The following is a 21,139-nucleotide window of genomic DNA, read 5'->3' on the forward strand; positions in this document are numbered from 1 at the left end:
TTACATTTCTCTGTCCAGGAGGAACAACTCCGCTAGAGAACTCTCAGCGTTCGCTGAGTCCGCAATGGCTGTGAATCGTGTGGTACTTCAGCATTTCTCTCTAAATCTCGAGGAGCTGGCGGAGAACCGGGAGCCCAGACTGTCTACGTCGTCGACCGACGATGACAATCATCCGTATGGTCACATGTCCGATTCCAGCAGCGAGCTGTCCGAGAACAGCAAGCACCTAACGCATTCGTCCAGCGAGTTTGATGGCACGCGACCAAAGTCCTGCTCCGTGCACTCCAGCATCGATCTGAACGATCCCAAGATCATCGGCAAAAATCGCGTCATCGATAAGGACTCGCTGCAGAATTGGTTCGGGCTATCACCGCCGACCGAGAGTCGTCTGATGCAACGCCGTTTGAAGGCACGCTCGGATCTGCTCGAACGTCAGACCGGTAAAGCGATAATTGCGTCTCCGAGTGGCTGAGAGGTCGCTGTAGAACCGATCACTTTTTCTCGCTACAGTATCACTTGTCTCTTTGTAGCTACGTGAAAAAAACGCGAACGATGTACAATACCTTTTCCAATGGCTTAGGAAGCTAACATAGCATAAGTCGAGTCTCTGATTCTGCGCGGATAATGAAAACAGGCTCAATCATTTATGATAGTGACGACAGCGATAATAATCGAAAAGTATTCGCCGCGAAAAGTTATCGAACAGAGTATCGTCGTTATCTTCTTTTCAATAGTCCTAAGCTTCTTTTGTTTTAAACTTTCCTTTTAACAGGCAATTGATAACCAGATTGTTCTTATTTCCAATGAAAGCTTACTTTACTCTTTAAATTAACTTCAACTTAATTGGTAACGCGATAATTATGACTTTAAATAATGTAATTATTAAAATAACGTGTGTTAAGAAAAATGTATAAAATATAAAATAAGGAATTTATATAGAAATTTACGTTTAAAATATAAATCTTAATTATATAATATAATGATGTGTGCGCTATAAACGCATTGAAATGTACCCTGTCGCGGTACGCAAGGACGATATTTACCATTAATCGGAGCAAGAAGAAGGATAATTATATCGCAGTTTGACTTCATTCATCGACGTTGCGCTCCGTGCGCGAGTAATTTTTTCGTGTTTCTTGGAAATAAAAGCAAGTCTGATTTCATCGAATGCGCTGTTATCTTCGCTGCGTGTAATTCATTGATTCACGCAGTCGTATGTTGCATATTGTACAGAGATAGCTACACAACACGCGCATCGAACATTGTATCATCAACCGCAGATACGCATACGAATTTATTTATACATTCGAATATTTTGTTCATATTCGCACGTCTACATTGTGTTGTGCAAGTGAATCAACATTATGGATAAGCATCCCGAGCATTCAGAAATACAGTTGATGCCGTCAATTGACGGTGGCACGGTCTTATTCTTTCGCTACATAGTATATATGTTGAGACGCATGCGCGCGTTCGTGTGTAGGACAGAACTAAAGCGGGAAGGAAGAAGGAAGAAAATAAAAGACCCTCGTGATCGTGATAGTTCGTGCACTGTTGAACGCACGAATGTCCTATTACGTAAATATTATTTTTATTTTTTGTTTGCTGAATTCTTTAAAATCGAAAAAGAAAGAAAAATAAAAAAAAAGATCAACAGACGCAACCGACGTAAGGCGAAAAAGATGTTCCTTTTATTGCTTTTTTGATATTGTTTCACGTATGTTCGAGCCATAATATAAATATTCTCGAATCCGGAGCAAACGGGTGAGCGTATCTCGTCCCACATGGTGCAGATTAGTTTGCTCATATTAGGTTAGTAGAAACGCGATAGATCATAAGTCGGCAAAGATTTCAAAGCAACATTTGAATGGTTTGAAGTTACGCGAATCAAAAAGAGAAAATGGCTAGTTTGTTTAAAATTTCTCAGTTGTTAAATTACAGGCTAATATTATCGTTTATTGATTTATATGTTAAATATTTTTTGTAGTTTTATCGACCAAAAATCGTTTTAATATCAGCCCACCCACGATAATGCTTTATATCCTCGTACAAATTTATTTGTCTTTTCTAAACCTTATTCTATAATCATATGCACGAATTTACAAAACAGTTTGGTTCAAATGGAGGTGAATCACTGATACTACTTCTTTCTTACTTTATCGTGTGTTTTAGACGAAAAAGGGTAAAGATATAGGAAAGAATTTCTTTCATTCACATTTTGATGCGGTGGACAGATTTTTACTCAGGGCAGCTGGGGAGACCGCTGCGCACGGTATTCTATACTCGTACAATTTGAAAGCGTTGAAAAATGAGGGAGAGAATGCGAAGAAGCTATCTGTAAGATTTACAGAGCGCGTAGTTCCTCCGGAATTAACATTGGAGTTGTTGGTATTCGTTTTGAGTTTCTGCGATCTTCCTTGCAGAAACGTTTATAACTCCGGAGGGCTGCGCGAGCGTAACGTGCGTTTGTACATTGTAATTGCATCATGGAAAACTTTCTTAGAAAGTCATTCGCTTGCTGTAGGACAACGGCGGATATGGCTTTTGTCAACCTCTGTCTTCTTTGTACTTTGTAAGTACCGGTAAGATAAAGATTTAGAGTTTATATAGCGCGCGTGGATGAGATTATATAAATACATATATATATATGTATACATATATACATATATATATATACTATATATACGAGGAACCGTGTAAATAAAAAAAGCTAAAGGTGATGTGTAGAGATACGGAAAGCAATATATAATGCGAGCTCTCTTAAGAGGAAATATTGGAAGATTAATATATTCATCGGCCTCTTTGCGCAAGACTAAACAACTTTTTGCGTCATTCCTTGATTAGCTGATAACACAAAATTGTCTTTTTACCGTAAAGAAAAAGCTCATTTTCCCCCGTTTGTCTTTTTTGATTCGTCTTGCGCGAAGTTCCATACGGTATAACCCACATTACGCATTAAGCAATTAAACCTACTGTTCAAAAGAGCTACACAAAATTGTTCATCATCTCTTCTATCAGGTCTTGAAACGAAGAGATCCTTTTTTTGTGTTGATCGTGCGTTTTGGTAAAGTATCAGTATAAGCTCTTGTGTATAAGTAAATGCTCTTTCTTTTTTTTTCTTAAAAAAAAAAGAATGTATAATATAAGAGGATATAAGAAAGTGAGGTGCGTGAGGAAGTGTGCCGCGTGATGAAAAAAATATAAAAGGAAAAGAAAAAAATATACAAATGGCCATAATACACAGATCTGTAAGCGTAACGAATTTAAGATTGTATAACAGAGTGCGTGTGAAAAACGTATGTATGCGTGCGCGCGCGCGTGCGTGCGTGTGTGTGTGCGGTGTGTTCGCAAGCGTAAAGAGGAAGCGTGTGAAAGAAAACTAATCGCTAGCCTTTAAGAGAAAACCCAACACCTTGTCGTAAGTTTGTAGCGTAAGGTACCGCTGAGTCATACCGCGACCGATTGTCAGATCGTTGTTTATTTTTATCCTTTTTACACGCGTATCCCATTGTACCGTTTCGCGAGGGTGGATCGACCCGATGCTTTCGTTTGCCCATTTCACGAGAGTTATAACGGTCAACGGTGTAATTGTTTCGATCACCGAAGATTGGAATTGTGATAACGCTTCTTGTGCAGTGGCTGGACCATAACATTGGATCGCGGTATAGCGCAGCGGTCGAGTATACATGTGAAATGCAAACATTATCATTCTCATTTTCTTCCCTGTAGTACACAGTAAGTGTTGTAAGTCCCTTTACCGAGTGGCGGTTAACGAAAGAGAGAATGTAATCGAGGGGGGGAGGGAGACGTTGGTGTTTTTTTCGCGTCGTGCCAACGCCGTGAGCGCGGTAATTCTGCGAAAAACGAGTCACGATGCGAGGAGAGCGAGGATTTCGTTACATTTTTTCAAGAAAAAAACAAAAAAAACGAATAAAAAATAAACGTCACGTATCATATATGTATATATTATATATATTATATATGTATATATTATATATATTATATATTATATATATATACACATATATATACATATATATGCATGTATGTATATACATTTTAAGTGGTATGCATCCCGTTCCTCTCATCTTCTACTCCGCACACTCTTCGCCGTGAGTTTTGTCCCGTCGCGTGGGATCCGCTCATCAAGATAGTATCCACGCGGCTGACACATATCTTCACGAAAGGATGCTCATCTCTTCCCTTTTGCGAAAAAAAAAAAAGAAAAAAAGGGGAGGTGTATTATCAAGCGCGCGACAAGCGCATCCTTTTTTTACGAAAAATGGGAGAGCTATTGTCAAGCACAGGTTATTGTGTTCGAGATCACCGGCAGTCATTGGTTTTGACGAAACGTTCAATTCTATTGGGAGGGAGGGAGGGGAAAAGGAAAAGAGTGTGCGGCTCGACTCGACAAGAGCTGATTTTCCATCACTTTTTCTTATTCTTGTAATCGTAGTAGGTATATCGATCGAAGGGTGGGACAGTAAGAGAAAACTGGAGAATGTAAATAAGATTTATCTCGTAGCTATAGTGCCTATATCCTAAAAGAACTAGATCGATAGAGATAGTTGCTCCCCGGTTTTCATCCTACCCCCAATCTACCTTCCCACCGCATCTTTCCCACAAAACTCAACCGCACGTCCCTGACACATTTTCACGGCCTTCTAAACCGACACCATCCCTCTTGTCCGTCCCTCTCCTCTTCCTGCAAATCGAAACATTCCTGTCCAAATCAACCTCCAGTCCTCATCCCATTCTCCTCCCTCTCCCACGTCACAATCCCTACTTCCACGCGTCCCCAAAAAAATTGTTATAAAACGAGAAAAAATGGCCAAAAAATATTTTTTATTTTTCATACCCACTTGTATGTAGAACATATACGATATATTTTTTTGACACGGTTGAGGAGACGGAGCTTGATTGCGAAGAAAGAAGGGAGCGGTCGTGTCGCAATCCCAGGATCGTTCTCCGTAGATTCCGATTGAAAATATCCGGGAGAAACATCGGGGGATGCGACGGCCTCTCCTTTATTCCTTGCGTTTGGTGCGATATCTTACTGCTTAGTATTAGAAATTTTGTAAACCGAAGTCGCTCTTCAGTTTTGCGAGAGAGGGAGAGAGTGTGAGAGAGAAAGAGAGAGAGAGAAAACGTTCGAGAACAAGGGCTGAAGTCCATTTAACAACGTGCTCACATACAACTTTCAGAACTGTCACGCAAAAGAGTTTACGCTTTTCTTTTTAATGGGAATTGATATTAAGCTCCGAGATATTTTTCCGATTTTATTCTGCAAGATTTAATCATATGAATCGTTTGATTTGGATTTCTTTTTTGAATGAACATTCGTGTTGTCGACATTTCTCTCTTTTAAGTATACGAATGATATTATCTAAAATTCTAAAAAACAAAAAAAAAGGGAAAATACAATAGTACACCGTGAGCACGTGAGGCGATAATTTTTCTCGTACGTACTTTTATCCGTATTTTAAGTGGCGCGCGTTAGTAGCCTAGCGCGCGAGAAACATGTAAATGTTGAGACTGGATTACGAACGTACAAAAATACCTTATACTTGTAAACAAGACATGTTAATCACTTCGCGATTCGATCAACGCGTACGATCGTCCGGGTGAGCGAGGAAACGCTCGTAACGATGGATCTGATTCGATCCACGCGCGACAGTTCTTACGACTCGAATATTCGATCCACGTATCTGATTGCAGACCGGCAATGGCGTGATTTGATGAAAAAGAAAATCTGATTTGTCATTAATTCTTCACACGATTGATCATTAAAATGTATATTTTTTAAGTGAAATTAAGAGACATATTTTATTACATTCCTTAAACACACACACATACAACACACCAGAAAAATGTCATTCTCGTGTGTGTTAAAAAGTGATTACTCGATTTTTAGTTTTTTTTTTTTAATTAACGATTATCTTTCCAAAGAATAGTTTTTTAACAATAACCTTAAAATACATATATTTATTTGAAATAAATAATATTTATTTAAAATAAACTGTGTGCACACAGAAAAATATATTTGAATTAAATAAATACTACTTATTTCAAATATTTCATAAGTTTATATCCGTAAATCATAAACATCTTTATTCAAAGATGCTATATTTTGAATCTTAGTAATTTATTATTTTAAATAATAATAATTGAGTTAAAACAATAATTTAATTTGCTTATTATTGACTTTCAGTATTTGATAATGAATTTTTTTTTATTTGGGACAATTACTGAAATATTCGTTGTTAAAATAATCGTTACGAGAAGAAAAAAAAAATAAATTGACTAAACGCTTTTCTGAGCAATAGAATTAATATTTTTCTGTGTGCACACATGTACACAGCTCACATATCCCTCGACATCGCACTTATTTTCTCTCGATTTCTCTGACATATCTACGTCATTGTTTTGCAATCATTGAATCGACCCGGCAAGATTCATCTCGTCCCATCTTAATTTTAAGAAAACCTCAGTAACGGAGCGAACGCATAGACGAGCATGCGACTCTGGAATGTTGATATTAATTCTCGGAAGCCCGATTTCATTGATAAATGGCACGCGAGTTATGAAAGGCGAAAGCCCAACCGAGGACGAGATACATATATCACTCTATCGGAACCCGAAAGCTAGAATTTCAATAATCCCGAGAACGTTGACGTCTCATGATCTCGTTCCACGCGAAGACGTACCAAGTTAACTTAGAGGAGAAATCCTTAGCCAAAACGTCGGAGATTTGTGTAAAATCGTGTCCATGTCGAAGGAGTTATAATTAGAGTGTAGCTGAAACTTATACACTTAAAAAAAAAAAAAAAAATTAACTTAAGAAAAAAATGTGTAGGGAATCGTCAAAAAGGAGTGCGAGAAACGTGGGAGGGTCGTTACGCTCGCGTTGGTCTCAAAGCGCTTCTCGACAGGACTTTCCGGCACGGGACACGCATTCGACATGGTCGCGGTTCCCGGAGAGCAGAAGATCGTGTTTTAATTTCGTACGTGCACGCCGTCCTTGCGCGCCGACGTTCACAAGTCGGCCACAAGCGTATATACGAGTACAAATTGCAAGTCCTTTAACGTTCGTGTTAAAAAAAAAAAAGGAATATGTGGCCCGGATGTTGGCCCCCTAGAGAGTGTAAGAAGCTTCGACGGCTTGTTGCGCGTTGTTAAAAAACCCGAAAGGATACGCTCGCGCATTTTCCTCTCGAGATGCAGCCCCACACGAAAAGAACGGTTTTTTGCTAAGGCATCTAAAAATTCAACTGGATACAGATCTGAAAATGATTTTGTTAGATCAAAATAATTATGTAGAACGCTTGAGCTAGTTGCTAGAATATTAAAAGTTTTTTCAACATTGTTTAAATGTTTTCTATAATTATTTTCACGAATAAACAAAATTATTTTTAGATCTGTATTTAACTGAATTTTTTGATGTTTTAGCAGAAATTTTTCTCGTTTACTCATGAGAAATCGCCGATGCTTTTTACACTTATTATGAAATATTCTGCGAATCGGCGAAGGCGATCGGGCGGAAATGCAGTCGAACCTCAATATCCTGATCTTCACCTATTTCTAAACAACTGAATCAGCGTAAACTTAATTTTCTCTTTAATTTTTTCTCTCCTGTTATTTGATTTTGCTTGATATCCTTGAAGAATATCTTATATCTTATATCGTATATCTTATATCTCATAATTAATATTTTTTAAGAATTTTCTACATTTTAAATGATTTTTTTCTGAAAAAAAAAAAAATTTTTTTTATATATAAATTTCTTCAGATTTTCTTCAGAAATTGTAAAATAAGAAAGCTCACCTTGGTGAAAATTTCTCAGAATTTTTAAAAAATATTAAGAATCACTTCTTAGAATTGTTTATATATGTAAATTCTGAAATATTGTAAGATTTTTTATTCTATAACTTCTGAAAAAGATCTTATACTTTTTCAGATTTTTATAGATATTTATAAGTACTTTTAAAAAGTGTTTTAATTCGTATAAAAATTATGGAAAAGTTATAAATTATACAGAGAAATCCTGTGAAATATTCTGAGAAAAATGTTCACCAAAATAGACACATAAAAAATTCTATAAAAGATCTAGACAAGATATTTCTAAAGCATTTTTCAAAAATGTTTTAAGTCGTGTAAAAAATCTGAGAAATTTAGAAAATAATAGGAATAATAGGAATTCTAAAAAAAATTTTCATCAGAGATTTACGAGCTAACGATACCTCGTATTTCATTCGTTTTTTTATTCTAAGTTAATACAGCGTGTAAGTAAAACTCTTAGCCCGCAACGAAAAGAGAAATCAAAAATGAAGATGTCACACGATCCTAATTTACTAAGGATACAGGGATGCGACTGTACGCCCGACCGATCTGTAGTTACTGAAGCGTCGGGTCATTTCCTCTGCGAAAAGAGAACGATGTCGATTCATTCCCTCATCTGCCTTCGACTGAACGGAAAGTCACGCGATCGCGTTCCACTAGCCTCGGTCGACAACGAAAAGCTCCAATGAAAGCTGAGGGATATTTTTGAATCGATTATTTCCTATAGAAAAATATTATACATCAGCTTTGAGGATGCTAAGCGCGAATTGGATAACAATCGGCTGGTCGATAAATTGCGAAGAACAAAAACGAAGGAAACGGAGAGAGAGAATTGCTCACCCCAGCAAACATAAAGTAACAGTTATAAAACTGTTAGTTATAATTTCCCACTCAACGATATAACTGTTATATTATCCTTTAATATTATTATATTAAAAATTAAATAATATTCCTGAAATATTAATAAAAAGTAGTTATATGTCCATTCCTGATAATATTATATGAACATTATATAAATATTATATAGGAATAACATTATTTACTTTAATATTTTAAATAATTGGGAATATTATAACTTTTAAATATTATAATTATAAAGTTTATGAAAATATTTTATGCATAATAATTCACATTAATTTTTTATCACAATAATATTCGTAGAACATTTTCATAACGTTCTACGGATATTAAGTATGTATAAAAATATAAATTGACATAATATTTCCATGATATTAAAATAATGTTTAAAATATTTAATAATATTCTTGGTAGGGGGGGGGATATTATATTAATATTATTTTAATTTTTAATAATATTCGAGGAATATTGTGTACTTGTGACGAGTGTGTTACGTAGCAGTTATATTGGTGAGTGGGGAAATTATAACAATTATATAACTGTAACTTGATGTTATCGGGACCTCTCCCGATTTCTGCACAAACGCACTGCCGATCGCAATATGCTTTCTGCCGCGTAGATAAAACAATCGAGAACCTTAAAAGTTCGGTATCCTTGAGAAGATCTCAAGTATTTTTCTATAAGAACTCGAAGACGCTCTTCGTGATAAAGCTTAAGGAAATTCGTCCTGCGTGTGTGTGTGTTTTGCGTGTATGTATATCAATCAGCCCAGAGCGAATCGCGTAAGAATCTACCTTGTTGATCTTTTCCGATGTTTAATTGCAGTTACGCAGTTTCGGGATTAACGAGAATCCGTTGTTAAATCTTGAAACTATTCTATGGAAAAAAAGAGAGCGCGAGAGAGTGAGAGTGAGAAAAAAGAGAGTGTATCGTCACAATGATCCTCGAACCTTCGTATTCTTCGATCACATAATAGTGATATATCACCCTTACAGAAAAAAATTACAAGAATACGAAACAATTACTGAAGTTCTTTAATACACTAAGAGAAAAAATATCTTATAACAAAAAGAAATTTACTTAACACAAAAATTAATATTTGCTCGTCCAAATAACTTATTTATTTGCAGTCAATTTAAATTTCTTAATTCTGAAATATCTGTATAAATAAAATAAAGAAATAATTTTTATTCAAGTAATTTTTTCTTGCAGTTCTAGAAAATATTTACTGTCACATTATTCTTATATTCAAAATAATTGGATTTTTTATCTAAAAAGAAGACAATTTAATTAAGTTAAATAATATTATTAGTTTATTGGTATCATTTGTATTAGTTTAAATGCAAAAGATGTAAAAATGCAAAATTATATACGTAAATATTTTTACTTAAACAGAACAAACAAATGCTTGCATCAAAATAAACAGTTTTAAGAAAATGTAATTTTTTTTTCATTAAAAAAAATTTTTCAATCAGTGTATACACAGTAATTTTTTCGTACTTTTGTAGATGTTTTTTCCTTAAGGATATATCGATATGCCCGTAGTAACAGCAACTGATAATTCAACATCGTGATAACGCGAGATCTTTCCCGTACTGTCGTCTCTCGTTGCAAAACGACGACGAGGCGACGATGCAGATCGTTTCCGATTTTTCGACGATATACAGACGCGAAGTCGCAGAAATCCGAGAGGTGCAGTTTTGCGATTACCTTGCGACAACAGGGACGAGCCGTGCTAGTTAAACGGTCGACGTTATATCGGCGGCTGATTTTCAACAATTTATAAAGCGTTACGAGGTTGCGAGGTGCGAGCTCGCTTATTAGACACGTTTACCGCGCACAGATCGTTCGCGCGGTAAGGATGTAACGGCTGTAAACGTCCTATAATTAATGCGAGTCAATACGAGAATTCTGAGGAGGATGCTTTTTGTATTATACGAGGTAACGAACGCGACAAATACAAAAGAGACTGAGAGAGAGAGAGAGAGAGAGAGAGAGAGAGAGAGAGAGTGTGTGTGTGTGTGTGTGTGTGTGTGTGTGTGTGTGTGTGTGTGTGTGTGTGTGTGTACGAGAGAGAGAGAGAGAGAAAGCGAGTGTGAGAACGAGACTCTTCGTCGAGAAAGAGAGAAAAGAGCGAGAGATATTTTTTTTCGTTTTCCGAAAACGGCCGCCTCTTCTCTCGGGAGCTTCATTCGTTAGTATTTGCAGCTGTTTAATTGGCAAGGTGCGAGGAGATAGCGCGAGTATTAACGGCGATAAGAAGATGCAGAAGCGCCGATAAGAAGCGTCGATAAGAGGAAAACGATAAGAGAGAGAGTCGAGAGATTTGTAATATTGCTGCGCCAGATTATAACTACTATTAGCCGTGTATACTTTATTGGAATATATGAATTATTAATGGGGAGAAAAAGTGTCGAAAATAAAGAGAGAGGCAATTTAAACATGGAAACAAATCTTGTAGGCCTCGTTATTTCGCGAAACCCTTTCTCTCTCATGAGCGTTCTCCAAAGAAGAATATTAAATATAAAATAAATCTATCTTTTTTTTAAGACAGAAAAAAAGGTATTATAGCCTGCATCCATTTAGATTTTATACAATGACTTTGTTAATAATTAATATTTTAAATTGAAGTGTTATACAATTACGTTGGTCACTGTGTTCTTTAATACATTTCTAGACTCGAAGTTACGATATATTTGTTATATTTAAAATGTAGCTGCGTGATGGATCGAAAAAGAACAGAATAGGTTTGCCGGTCTTTTTTTTCGAAATAATAAGGCGACGGGATGACGTCTAAAATAAATTGTCATGTTTGTGAACGCGAGGTTTTCGGAACAAGAGTGTCACCCGCTTATATCTGACAGCGTATTTCGCAGGCAATATCGATCAAATACCGCACGGTTCCTGCACGTATCGCGGAGACACGCACGCGGCACTCGACCCGACGCAGGGCGGAGACGCTCAGTTGAGCATCCTCGACGACGGCGGACGACGCGAGTCGGAAGAAAAAAAAAATTGCATCGCGCGGAAAATATGTCCGAGCTGCAAACGAACTCGTACGACTCGAGACCGGTAACGTCGACGAAGAGATCGGAGAGGCCGCCGTTCAAGCTGTGTTTCTCGCGAAACCAGCAGATCGGGAGATCCGACGCTTGCATATCGAAAACGAACGGTATATATTCGATAAGCACACCGTTAAATATTAAAGAATCAAATTTAAACCAATTCCGTGAATTAAATAACATATTGTTATTTTTTTTTAACTTTAATGCGTGTCGAAATTTATTTATACGCGAAACGTGTAATTAAAAGGACGACCTCGTCTAATCAATTTTTGTGATTAAATTGCACAGTTTCCATGTAAACAGTGTCCATATTAATATTATTAACGCATCTAGTAAATAATAAATAAGTAAATTTAAATCAAATTTAACATTTCGTAAGTTAAATTGTTCAATTTTATTGTTTTAGTTAAATTTACGACATGTTGAGTAGAGACAATGACCAGCTAAAGGAATAATTAAAAATGGAAAGAGTGAATTAAACTGAGATTAAAGTTAAGAGATGTAAGTTATCCGATTTGAATAAGATCCACTTAATTAATTTTATTTTTTAAAAACTGTATGGAAATATTAAGATACGCTATATTTCAATTGTATTTATATATTTTTAGAATAGTTGTTAAGTACTTTAACAGATTTTAAGGGGCGAATCCTTAAACTAATTCAAGACAAAAACTTTATATGGCCATATATATTTGAAATGACTTTCAAAAATATAGGATGACAAAGTTGAAGGAAAAATTGTATTTTTTCTAACAATTTTGAAAACCATTCGAGTTATTTTCGTGTCTTTTTAACAAATACAAAATTTCATCAAAACAACTCGATAAATTTCAAAATTTTTTCTACAACTTTGACACTCTATCATAAAAATATTACTTTTAAATACGCTTTTGGCATAATATTAAATTATAGTGGAGTAAAAGGATCATTAGCATTTCGTTCAGTGTACTGAATTTTCATCTAAATGATAAAAACATTAAACTCGAACTTTTAAAAACAATCTTCTTCGATTTTTGACAAAATTTTTTATTTTTTTATTTTAAAAACTCAATTACGTAATTTTACCAATAATAAAAACTTCAAAGATCCGTTTTTTTCTTGCATACAACTTAAAAATTGATATTTTTGAGTTATATCATTATTCTAACAAATGAGCGATATAATCATATGAAGCTTTTGTCTTAAATTAGCGCGAGAAATCTCCTTTATTAAAATCTTTTAGAGTACTCAAAGATCATAAAAAAATATTAAAATACATTATATTTCAATATTCTCATAAAGTTTATAAAAATTATATAAGTTAATTGGGTCTTATTCAACCATGAGATACCTCAGATTAACTTTAATTTCGATTTAACTAGTTTTTTTTTTTTTAGTTGTACCTTATACATATTGATACAAGTAGAGTGACGTTTATTAGATCCAGAGATGGCAAGTGTTGGCTCACATACGTTTTACATAGGTTTCCTAAATGCATTTATGTTTCATATATAATGCATTTTACATAATGTTTCACAACCGTTTAGAAAATGTGTGAGATACCACCAACGCGTGCTACTTTGGAGAGACTATCGAACGAGGATGCGAAAGGAAGTACTTTTTGTGCGGACGCGTACGCGATCTTGATTTTCGCAGCGCAAAGTCGCCAGTCGAGCGTAATACGATCTGAAATAAATACGCACGCGTAGTTGCAAATCGATTACAGCGGATTTCGTCACGCCGAAATTCTACTCGCGGGAACTCGAGGACGCGCGAAATGCAGACGTAGGCGACACGCTCGAGAGACTCGCTAAGGAGCAAGATAAGACCCCGAGGAGGCTATACCAGTCGCCGTTATTGACCAGCCACACGTAATTCCTATCACTCGACGTGATCCTGCACGTCAATTCTTTTTCTCGGGCTGTTCGCCGCTAATTATGACGATTTTCAGTTACGGTTGGTGGCACGACAGGGGGATACACCCGAAGGACACGCGACTTGACTTTCACAAGAGAACGTCAGACCTGGTGAGCTTCCAGATGAAAATCTACGCCGAGGATCGAAAGCTGAAAGGCCTCAAACAATAAACTGCATTGAACTTGCTTCAATTTAGTGTTTATCACGCACGTACCCTAACAGCACGAGATATCAAACGAATATTGTGATAACTTTACAAATATCACGATACTGTGCGAATGTTCGTACGATATCTAGAATATTCTAGAATATTCCTACGATATCTTGTGCTGTTAGAGTACTATTGATATGCAATAACAGTAATAATTTAATGGTAATCATTTAATAAATCGAGATACGTATTCTGATTATCGTAACGATCTATTCAATTTTAATCTTTTATCCGATATTTGATAATTTTTTTATATTATAAGGTATATACCGTTGTATTGCAAAAGGCGTATACGTGTAAGTAGGCATGATGTATTCGAATATCCGCAGTGCGTTGAGTTCGAATCCGTGAGTTCGCTATAAATTCAATTCTTTATTATTGTATGTATTGTAAATAACTCGCGTTCACTTAACACGAGGCACTGCCGTGTTTCTTGATAAAATTACCTACATGAAGAATTGGATTTATCTTATCTTTATCTGGATTATTAGAATGTATCCATCTTTATTGTATCCATCTTTATTTTAGATAAAAGAAGTATTATATCTCTTACAAATTATTTAAGTTCATGTAAACAACAAGTATGAGGTATTATCTTTAGCTTCAACCTCTAAATTAGTCATCTAGAAAAATAACAAGAAAATTTTTTGAAATGATAACAACATAAGGTAATGTTTATTGCTCCAAAACCAAGTTCGAATATTTTTATAAGAAACTTTGTCAGTCATTATAATTTGAGTTATTCTCTCTACATTTGTTGATTTTGACTTTTATTTGTGTATTGATCCAAATAAAAAAAGAAATGTTTGTTCCTTTGAATTTGAAATTCAAAGATTCCTTTGAAATTTTGTTCCTTTGAATTATTTGAAGATTTCTTGTTTTTAAAAAATAGAGATTTATAAATAAATATATGTGTTGTTATATCCTAAATTGTTTTGCTCAACAGCGATGTTATCTTAAAAGTATCTAGATAAAGCAACATATAATTTTACTTTTTATTTAGATAAATTTAAAATTGAATCATTTTTATTTTATGTAAGAGCCACTCACATGTAATTCGTCTTGTATCTAAATAATTTTAAATTAGTTAAACGCAACACCGGCAACTTGTTACATTCCACTATTTAATAATGCTAGATATCTTAAGATATTTAAGATTTTTCGTTCAATAGCTTCTGTTGAAATGTTATAAAATTTAAAAAAGTTGAAAGTATTTTTTTTTAATTATAGAATAAGAAATTTCAAAAATATTTCAGAATTTACATATATAAAAAATTCTAAAGCCTTGTGTACACAATGCTAAAAATAGGTCCAAGATCTCGGACAGAGAGAATTGACCAATCGCATTTGAACAATTCGTCTAATTGATTAATGCGATTGGCCAATTCTCTCTGTCCGATCTCGGATCGATTTCTAGCATCGTGTACAAAAGCCTTAAGAGAATATGTAGACTTTCTGAGAATATTTCTTAAAAACGTTCCAATTTTTTCGTAAATAAATTATAAGAAAAATTTTCATCAAGGCTTCCCTTTCAAACCTTGAACTCGACGCGCGTGCGCGAAAAACTGGACCCGCGCCTCGAGACGCCGCTGACTTCACGCGAAACATCGTGAGGCGCGAATCGAACGTGGAAAAGGCGCGAAATCGGGTTGCGCGGCGCTGCCGTCGCAGGCCGCGCATGCGCGAGCTCGCGTTCCCGCCGTTTCGATATCTCGCCGCGTTCCCGCCTCTCGACGGCCGGCCAATCGACGTCGTCTGCCGAGCCGGCTCGGCGAGGCAATCGCGCGCGCACGCGGGTCCTGACGACCGAACTGGACCGAACAGCTACAGAGTGATTTGTTTTGTGCCAATGCGTCCGGATCGGTGGAGTGTGGAGCTCGCGGAGATTTAAAAAAAAGATAAATCGGAGGTAGGGTTGGCCAGGAATGAATTCCGTCGGCATGGTGAAGCACACGCGGATACACGAGGAGTCCTGTCAACCGAAATCCGTGGAGTCCTCGCCGCCTGAGAGGTGAGGCGAATCCCTTGTGTCACACGTCGCTTTTGGTTATCTGCCTGGTATACTCGTGAACCTTTCTTACCTGTTGCCTGTTGCTTTTTTGGGAGTGGGGACGGGACACCGGCAGGTGTGTACACCCGCGCGCGCCCATTCGCTCCGTTCTCCCGCGAGTAAGGTTACGGACGGACGAGCCGCGGATCTATGGTGTTTTCTGGCGTTCTTTCGTTGGTCAAAAGGGACGCTCCGAGTAGAGTTGAATAGCGCCCAGAAGTACCCTACCGATCGTCCTGCTTTGTTGTGCCTCGCAGCGGATGCTCGATGTACCGTGACACCATGGCCGAGACTTGACGCTGCTGAAAAATTATCAATTTTGTAGTCGATTGTCGATTGCGAGTTTTCTTATCGCGATTCTTATCGTTTGTGGTGCATTTTGCAGAATTTCGATTTCGATTAACTCACCCGAACTTCTTGTGAAATATCGCGAATCGTTTGTCGAATGTAAGGTTACTCCGCACATTCGTGCTCGTGAGATTTGCGGAATAAATGTGTGTGCTCTCTGCAAGTAAATAACAGCAAAGTCATCATGTTTTCGGTGGTTATAAATTTTACGAGGATTGCTCCAAATAATGGCCCTCTCGCTTTTCTATCTGCATGTAATAAATCTGCCAATTTTCCATTTGCTGTTATGTACAAATGTTGTTTAAGAGTCGCAGATAGATTTATTCTTTTTGTGATTTATGTATAATATTAATGATATGTTGTATTATATGATCTTATGATTAATATCTAATATAACCTGTGTATGTGTACTCAAATACTAATCCTCCTTTCCTACAGTATTTGCCTGGTTTTGTAACAGTTCACTGTTAAGAACTTGATATCATTAGAATTTGGAGAATAAGAGCTTATATATCTATACATATATATAATGAATAAAGATCCATCTTCGTCATCACCCTGGTGGAACAGGTTTATATATGATTTGTTCCTTTATTAATTATGTTTGAACTTTACTTACGATTTAATACTGTATGTTTGTGACATTATTTTGTACTAAACAAATTCTCTATGTTCACAGCAAACGATTACGTTTGGATGATGGCTGCAATAACAATCTAAACAGCACTTTCAACAATGATTCTCGAAATAGCTCAAAGTGGCCATATTCGGGAAATGCCAGTCTTATAGAACCTGAAATCCTGGAAGACATGGGTGTTGGTATGCTGGAAGATGGAGTAGCAAACTACGAAAGTACAAAGAGACTACAATCTGAACAGTGTACAATTTTATCAGAGAATTTAGACAGTAATACTAGACCAATAATAGATGAGCCTGATGTCTTTGAATATCAAGAGGAGGTTTATACAAGTTCTGGTTTGGAAATTGCGAATGCAGACAGGTTTGTAACAAGAAAGGCTGCTCTAGTAGTTTCAAATTATGCCATTACTTATTATTTTCTTAATTATTCTTACAGAGTTCAACAGGATTCATATGATATGGATGATTTAGCTGCATTTGGTAATGCGGAGAATGAATCTGGCTATTCCTCGAGAATGGAAGCTGACTATTTTGGAGATCTAAAGGAGAGCTTTACTAAGGAAAAAGTCAATACTTCTACCGAGAAAAACCAGCAAACATGTTTAGATCAATTCTGTTTATTTAGAAGAAAAAGAAAGCCTTCAACTGAGGGCGAGGACAAATTTAATAAACTGTCAGATGAAATAATTTTAATGATATTGAAATGGTTACCTAAAAAATGTTTGGTAAGAATACTAATGATGTCTTGAATGTAATTCTAATAAATTACACAAGTGACACAAGTGTATAAATTATTTTGTACGCAGGTACGCTCTATGTTAGTATGCAAACGTTGGTGTCAAATAGCTCGAGATGAAGCATTGTGGACTAGATTAGACCTGGGTAGTAAAGTTTTAAATGAAGGCACGTTAGGGCATATACTGCCACGAGGAGTACAAATTCTAAGACTGGCACAGGCGGAAATCGCGGATCCTATGTTTTGCGAGAGCAGCGAAGTCCTTAGCGATCTTTATATCAGTAAATTACAGTACTTGGATTTATCTATGGCGGTTATATCGCCGGTTGGTTTAGCTGCATTATTATCCAAATGTAAATATCTGAAAAAATTATCCCTGGAAAAATGTATAGTAAATAGAGATTGCTGTAGAGCGATTAGTGAAAACGCAGAATTAGAAATCTTGAATTTAACGATGTGCGAAAATATAGACATTGGATGTATTACGGATTTAATGAAGCTTAAATGGTAAAAAATTATTAAACTCTATGTGTGTATATATATGTATTTATGTGTGTACACACACACACATACATACATGCATATATATGTACATGTTAATGCAACTTCCTATTTTAATACAATGAATTGTTTCAGCTTAACTGCCCTTAATATGTCATGGTGTTCTCTGGATAATGAATGTATGACTGCACTTTGTCGCACATTACCATCATCGATTACACGTTTGAACATTGCGGGATGTAGAAAAACAATAACTGATGAGAGTAAGTGTGATTATTAAAATCGTGTTATTTATTGGCTTTTGCATGCAACTCTTTTTAAATTTCAGACGTAAAGGACTTGTCGAAAAGGTGTCCGGATATTATAGAATTAGACTTGAGTGATTGCGCTATGCTTACAATGCATACCGTCCATAATTTACTGAATTTTTCAAAACTCGAGCACTTGTCACTGAGCCGTTGTTACAGCATTCCACAATCGGCGTATATAAGATTAGCTCATATGCCGTGTCTGTTGTATTTAGATGTTTTCGGCCTAATGTCGGAATCGGTGCTCAAATCATTACAAGCTACCTGCCGTGAACCAGAAATTAACAAGTACCTTTATAGCTCGGTCGCAAGGCCAACAGTCGGTATTCGAAGAACCAGTATTTGGGGTCTTCGAGTTAGAGATTAAATTTAATATGTAGGCAATCCTTTCAATTTATTATCAATTTACGAGGGATAGATTTCATCAGTAAATCAAAGAATGGATTTGATCAAAGGGTAACTGATCTCTATGTAATATTGCATCTTTCTGCACGGACTGAATACTATACTGATAAAAAATGAAATTTAATTTAAAAAATAAAATACGTATGTTCTTCCGAAAATTTAATATTGAATTGTTATAAATATATATAGAATTCTACATACAGCGTGTCTCAGATTGGCTTTCGTTAATGACAGGCTTGAGATCATTTTCAGATGAAAATCTTAATAATCGTTATCGTAATCATTATGATAACGATATTCTTGATAAATTGGTTATGATAGTTTTTAAAAATATGTTTAATTAATTAATCATGTGAATTTGAGACAATTTAACATTGTTCAGCTTTATAGAAAACATTTTTTTATTTAAAAACTATAGCCTTGGTTTTTGATATTAGAATTTTCATATCAAAACGATCTCTATAGTCTTAACAAGTGTCATGGTAAGAGACATCTTGTATGGATATTTTTAATACGAAGCATTTGCTGATGTTAGCAAATTTAATTTATTTCGGCTGTGTAAGACTGCTTTACTTATGGCTTTTGATCATGGTATATAAATTGAATTTTGTCAAGGACTTTTGTTGTATTATACACTAATTCAATAGTAAAGATCTCAGAAAATGATATAATAATGGCCAGATATGTGTTCGTATATTATTTAAAACAAAGAGAAATCATAAAAAAACGCGAAAGCTCAAATCTATAATGTGCTTGTGATAAAACCTATTGCCTATTATCAGTTAACAATTATATAAACTTATTAATTTGTTGTCTACACAATAAAATTTCTTAGACTGAAAGATTGGTATTTTTCTGTTGGATATATATTTGTCATCGTCATGTTACTATGCACATGAAAACATTTTTAATTTAAATTCTTATAAAATGTTTTAGTAATCTTATATTAAGTGATAAGTTTAATTGATTATGCAAATAAATTTAATGCATGTTTAATATTCCCTCGACTGCCTTAACTAACGTTCCTTGAATTACAACAATATTAAGCATATTTAAATATTTGTATATTAATGATTATGTGTGTGAATATGTGTGTTGCGATGACTATATAGTCATTAATTTTGCTCATGTTAGAATAGCAAAAAAGAATTTAATAATAAAACTTTTGAAAATTGATAGTCCAAGTATTGCTTTATGCATTTCCTGATTCATTACATACTAATATTTTATCGTTTTTCAGAGTTTCTCTATTTGAATTATCGATTCGAATTAATAGATTTAACTTTTCAAAAATTATTTAGAATCGTAATTCTTGGAATATTTATTAATACGATTTTTATCTGTGATCATATTCTCTTGATATTTCATCAATTTTTCAGAGTTATAATTTTGACGACTTTTACAAGTCTAAACTTTCTTTACTACATTAAATGCTCGTTAACATCATTTTATTATTAAATTAACTTTTAATTTAATAATGTGATATTACTACTTGTTAAGCTTAAAACTGTATTTTAAGATCACAAATTTATTTGGCACACAGTTTCGTGAACTCGAAAAGATCTATAAAATCGCTCAATAAATATCAGCATTAAGATGATCTAAAATCTAGTTATGACTGATAAGGCATTTCGATTGTTATTTATATTAAATCGGAATTCTGAAAATATTTAATAGTATTTATTCGATTTTAGTCTGATCATTTTTACAAATTTATATTTTTGCGCTTTGCAAAATAATTGATGGTTCAAGAATGTTGGGAATTATCTTTGGTCGGTAAAAGCGATAGTGCCTTCATCGACCGTGGAATAATTGAAATCTTCGAGAATTATTCCAGAAAACACGCATTTCTAAAAACAAATGAAGTATCAAGAGAGTGTAACGAGACGAGAAGTGTTGTTTGTTAAAAAAATCAAAGAATCGTTACTCCAAGAATTCCTCTCGAAAATTGACTGCAGTTAACAGTAAAAGTAACTTATTTACAACTGTTGTAGGATTCTTTTATAGAATTTGGTTATACATTTATTTAGATCTTGTAGAAAGAGAAAGAATCAATCGCATTGAAGAATCTTACATCAATTGCGAAGCTGCTCTTTTTTTTTCTTTTTTTTTGCTGAACGCTGCAACTCGCGAAATATCCAAGGCAAAGTATCGATGGACCTCTTGGCTGCTCTTGGCGTTTTACTCCACGTGTCCTCCAATCGTTTCCTCTCCCGTCTCGGCTTCCTCTCCGTCTGCGCATACGCACGCGACAGATTCTAGTGACTTCCACGCCTTTTCCCA

General features: G+C 35.3%; 4 protein-coding genes across 8 annotated transcripts in view; 3 read left to right on the top strand and 1 right to left on the bottom strand.

Annotated features, from left to right (window-relative positions):
• The window catches only part of LOC105205494 (MAP kinase-interacting serine/threonine-protein kinase 1), a 30,493-nt gene extending 24,681 nt beyond the window's left edge, over positions 1–5,812 (top strand). The window contains exon 5 of the mRNA XM_011174862.3: positions 19–5,812. Within this exon, the coding sequence (XP_011173164.1) occupies positions 19–472 (454 nt within the window). The 3' untranslated portion in view covers positions 473–5,812. The remainder of the gene's footprint in view (positions 1–18) is intronic.
• A 3,223-nt stretch (positions 5,813–9,035) lies between these two features.
• Positions 9,036–14,591, top strand: LOC105205493. The gene is made up of 3 exons (XM_011174861.3): positions 9,036–11,869; positions 13,468–13,612; positions 13,693–14,591. Exons 1-3 carry the CDS (start codon positions 11,506–11,508, stop codon positions 13,826–13,828), a joined length of 645 nt encoding a protein of 214 aa, XP_011173163.1. The 5' UTR covers positions 9,036–11,505; the 3' UTR covers positions 13,829–14,591.
• A 1,156-nt stretch (positions 14,592–15,747) lies between these two features.
• On the top strand, positions 15,748–20,029 carry LOC105205491 (S-phase kinase-associated protein 2). 5 transcript variants are annotated; one of them, XM_026139825.2, is made up of 7 exons: positions 15,772–15,880; positions 16,706–16,837; positions 16,947–17,267; positions 17,343–17,631; positions 17,713–18,149; positions 18,279–18,406; positions 18,472–20,029. In XM_026139825.2, exons 2-7 carry the CDS (start codon positions 16,797–16,799, stop codon positions 18,816–18,818), a joined length of 1,563 nt encoding a protein of 520 aa, XP_025995610.1. In that variant the 5' UTR covers positions 15,772–15,880; positions 16,706–16,796; the 3' UTR covers positions 18,819–20,029. The 5 variants fall into 5 exon arrangements, with proteins under 5 accessions (XP_011173159.1, XP_025995610.1, XP_011173160.1 ...); XM_011174858.3 differs by lacking the exon at positions 15,772–15,880 and adding an exon at positions 16,220–16,366; XM_039457712.1 differs by lacking the exon at positions 15,772–15,880 and adding an exon at positions 16,380–16,521.
• Positions 15,912–21,130, bottom strand: LOC105205492. Its single transcript, XM_011174859.3, has 3 exons — positions 20,931–21,130; positions 16,328–16,424; positions 15,912–16,221 (listed from the first exon to the last, which is right to left on the bottom strand). Exons 1-3 carry the CDS (start codon positions 21,096–21,098, stop codon positions 15,947–15,949), a joined length of 540 nt encoding a protein of 179 aa, XP_011173161.3. The 5' UTR covers positions 21,099–21,130; the 3' UTR covers positions 15,912–15,946.
• Positions 21,131–21,139: the final 9 nt, after the last annotated feature.

This window comes from Solenopsis invicta, chromosome 15 (assembly GCF_016802725.1).
Source record: "Solenopsis invicta isolate M01_SB chromosome 15, UNIL_Sinv_3.0, whole genome shotgun sequence".
Taxonomy (NCBI): Eukaryota; Metazoa; Arthropoda; class Insecta; order Hymenoptera; family Formicidae; genus Solenopsis; species Solenopsis invicta.

What these genes read in the sequence shown, in the direction of transcription:
- LOC105205493 (XM_011174861.3), top strand. Translation starts at nt 11,506, where the DNA reads ATGTTTGTGAACGCGAGGTTTTCGGAACAAGAGTGTCACCCGCTTATA. An exon ending in TTGCATATCGAAAACGAACG is followed by an intron (nt 11,870 to 13,467) that starts GTATATATTCGA and finishes AATCGATTACAG; the next exon opens with CGGATTTCGTCACGCCGAAA. An exon ending in CCGTTATTGACCAGCCACAC is followed by an intron (nt 13,613 to 13,692) that starts GTAATTCCTATC and finishes GACGATTTTCAG; the next exon opens with TTACGGTTGGTGGCACGACA.
- LOC105205491 (XM_011174857.3), top strand. Translation starts at nt 15,795, where the DNA reads ATGAATTCCGTCGGCATGGTGAAGCACACGCGGATACACGAGGAGTCC. An exon ending in GAGTCCTCGCCGCCTGAGAG is followed by an intron (nt 15,881 to 16,946) that starts GTGAGGCGAATC and finishes CTATGTTCACAG; the next exon opens with CAAACGATTACGTTTGGATG. An exon ending in GATTTAATGAAGCTTAAATG is followed by an intron (nt 18,150 to 18,278) that starts GTAAAAAATTAT and finishes GAATTGTTTCAG; the next exon opens with CTTAACTGCCCTTAATATGT.
- LOC105205492 (XM_011174859.3), bottom strand. Translation starts at nt 21,098, where the DNA reads ATGCGCAGACGGAGAGGAAGCCGAGACGGGAGAGGAAACGATTGGAGG. An exon ending in AGAGCAGCTTCGCAATTGAT is followed by an intron (nt 16,425 to 20,930) that starts GTAAGATTCTTC and finishes ATTTACTTGCAG; the next exon opens with AGAGCACACACATTTATTCC. An exon ending in ATATTTCACAAGAAGTTCGG is followed by an intron (nt 16,222 to 16,327) that starts GTGAGTTAATCG and finishes ATAATTTTTCAG; the next exon opens with CAGCGTCAAGTCTCGGCCAT.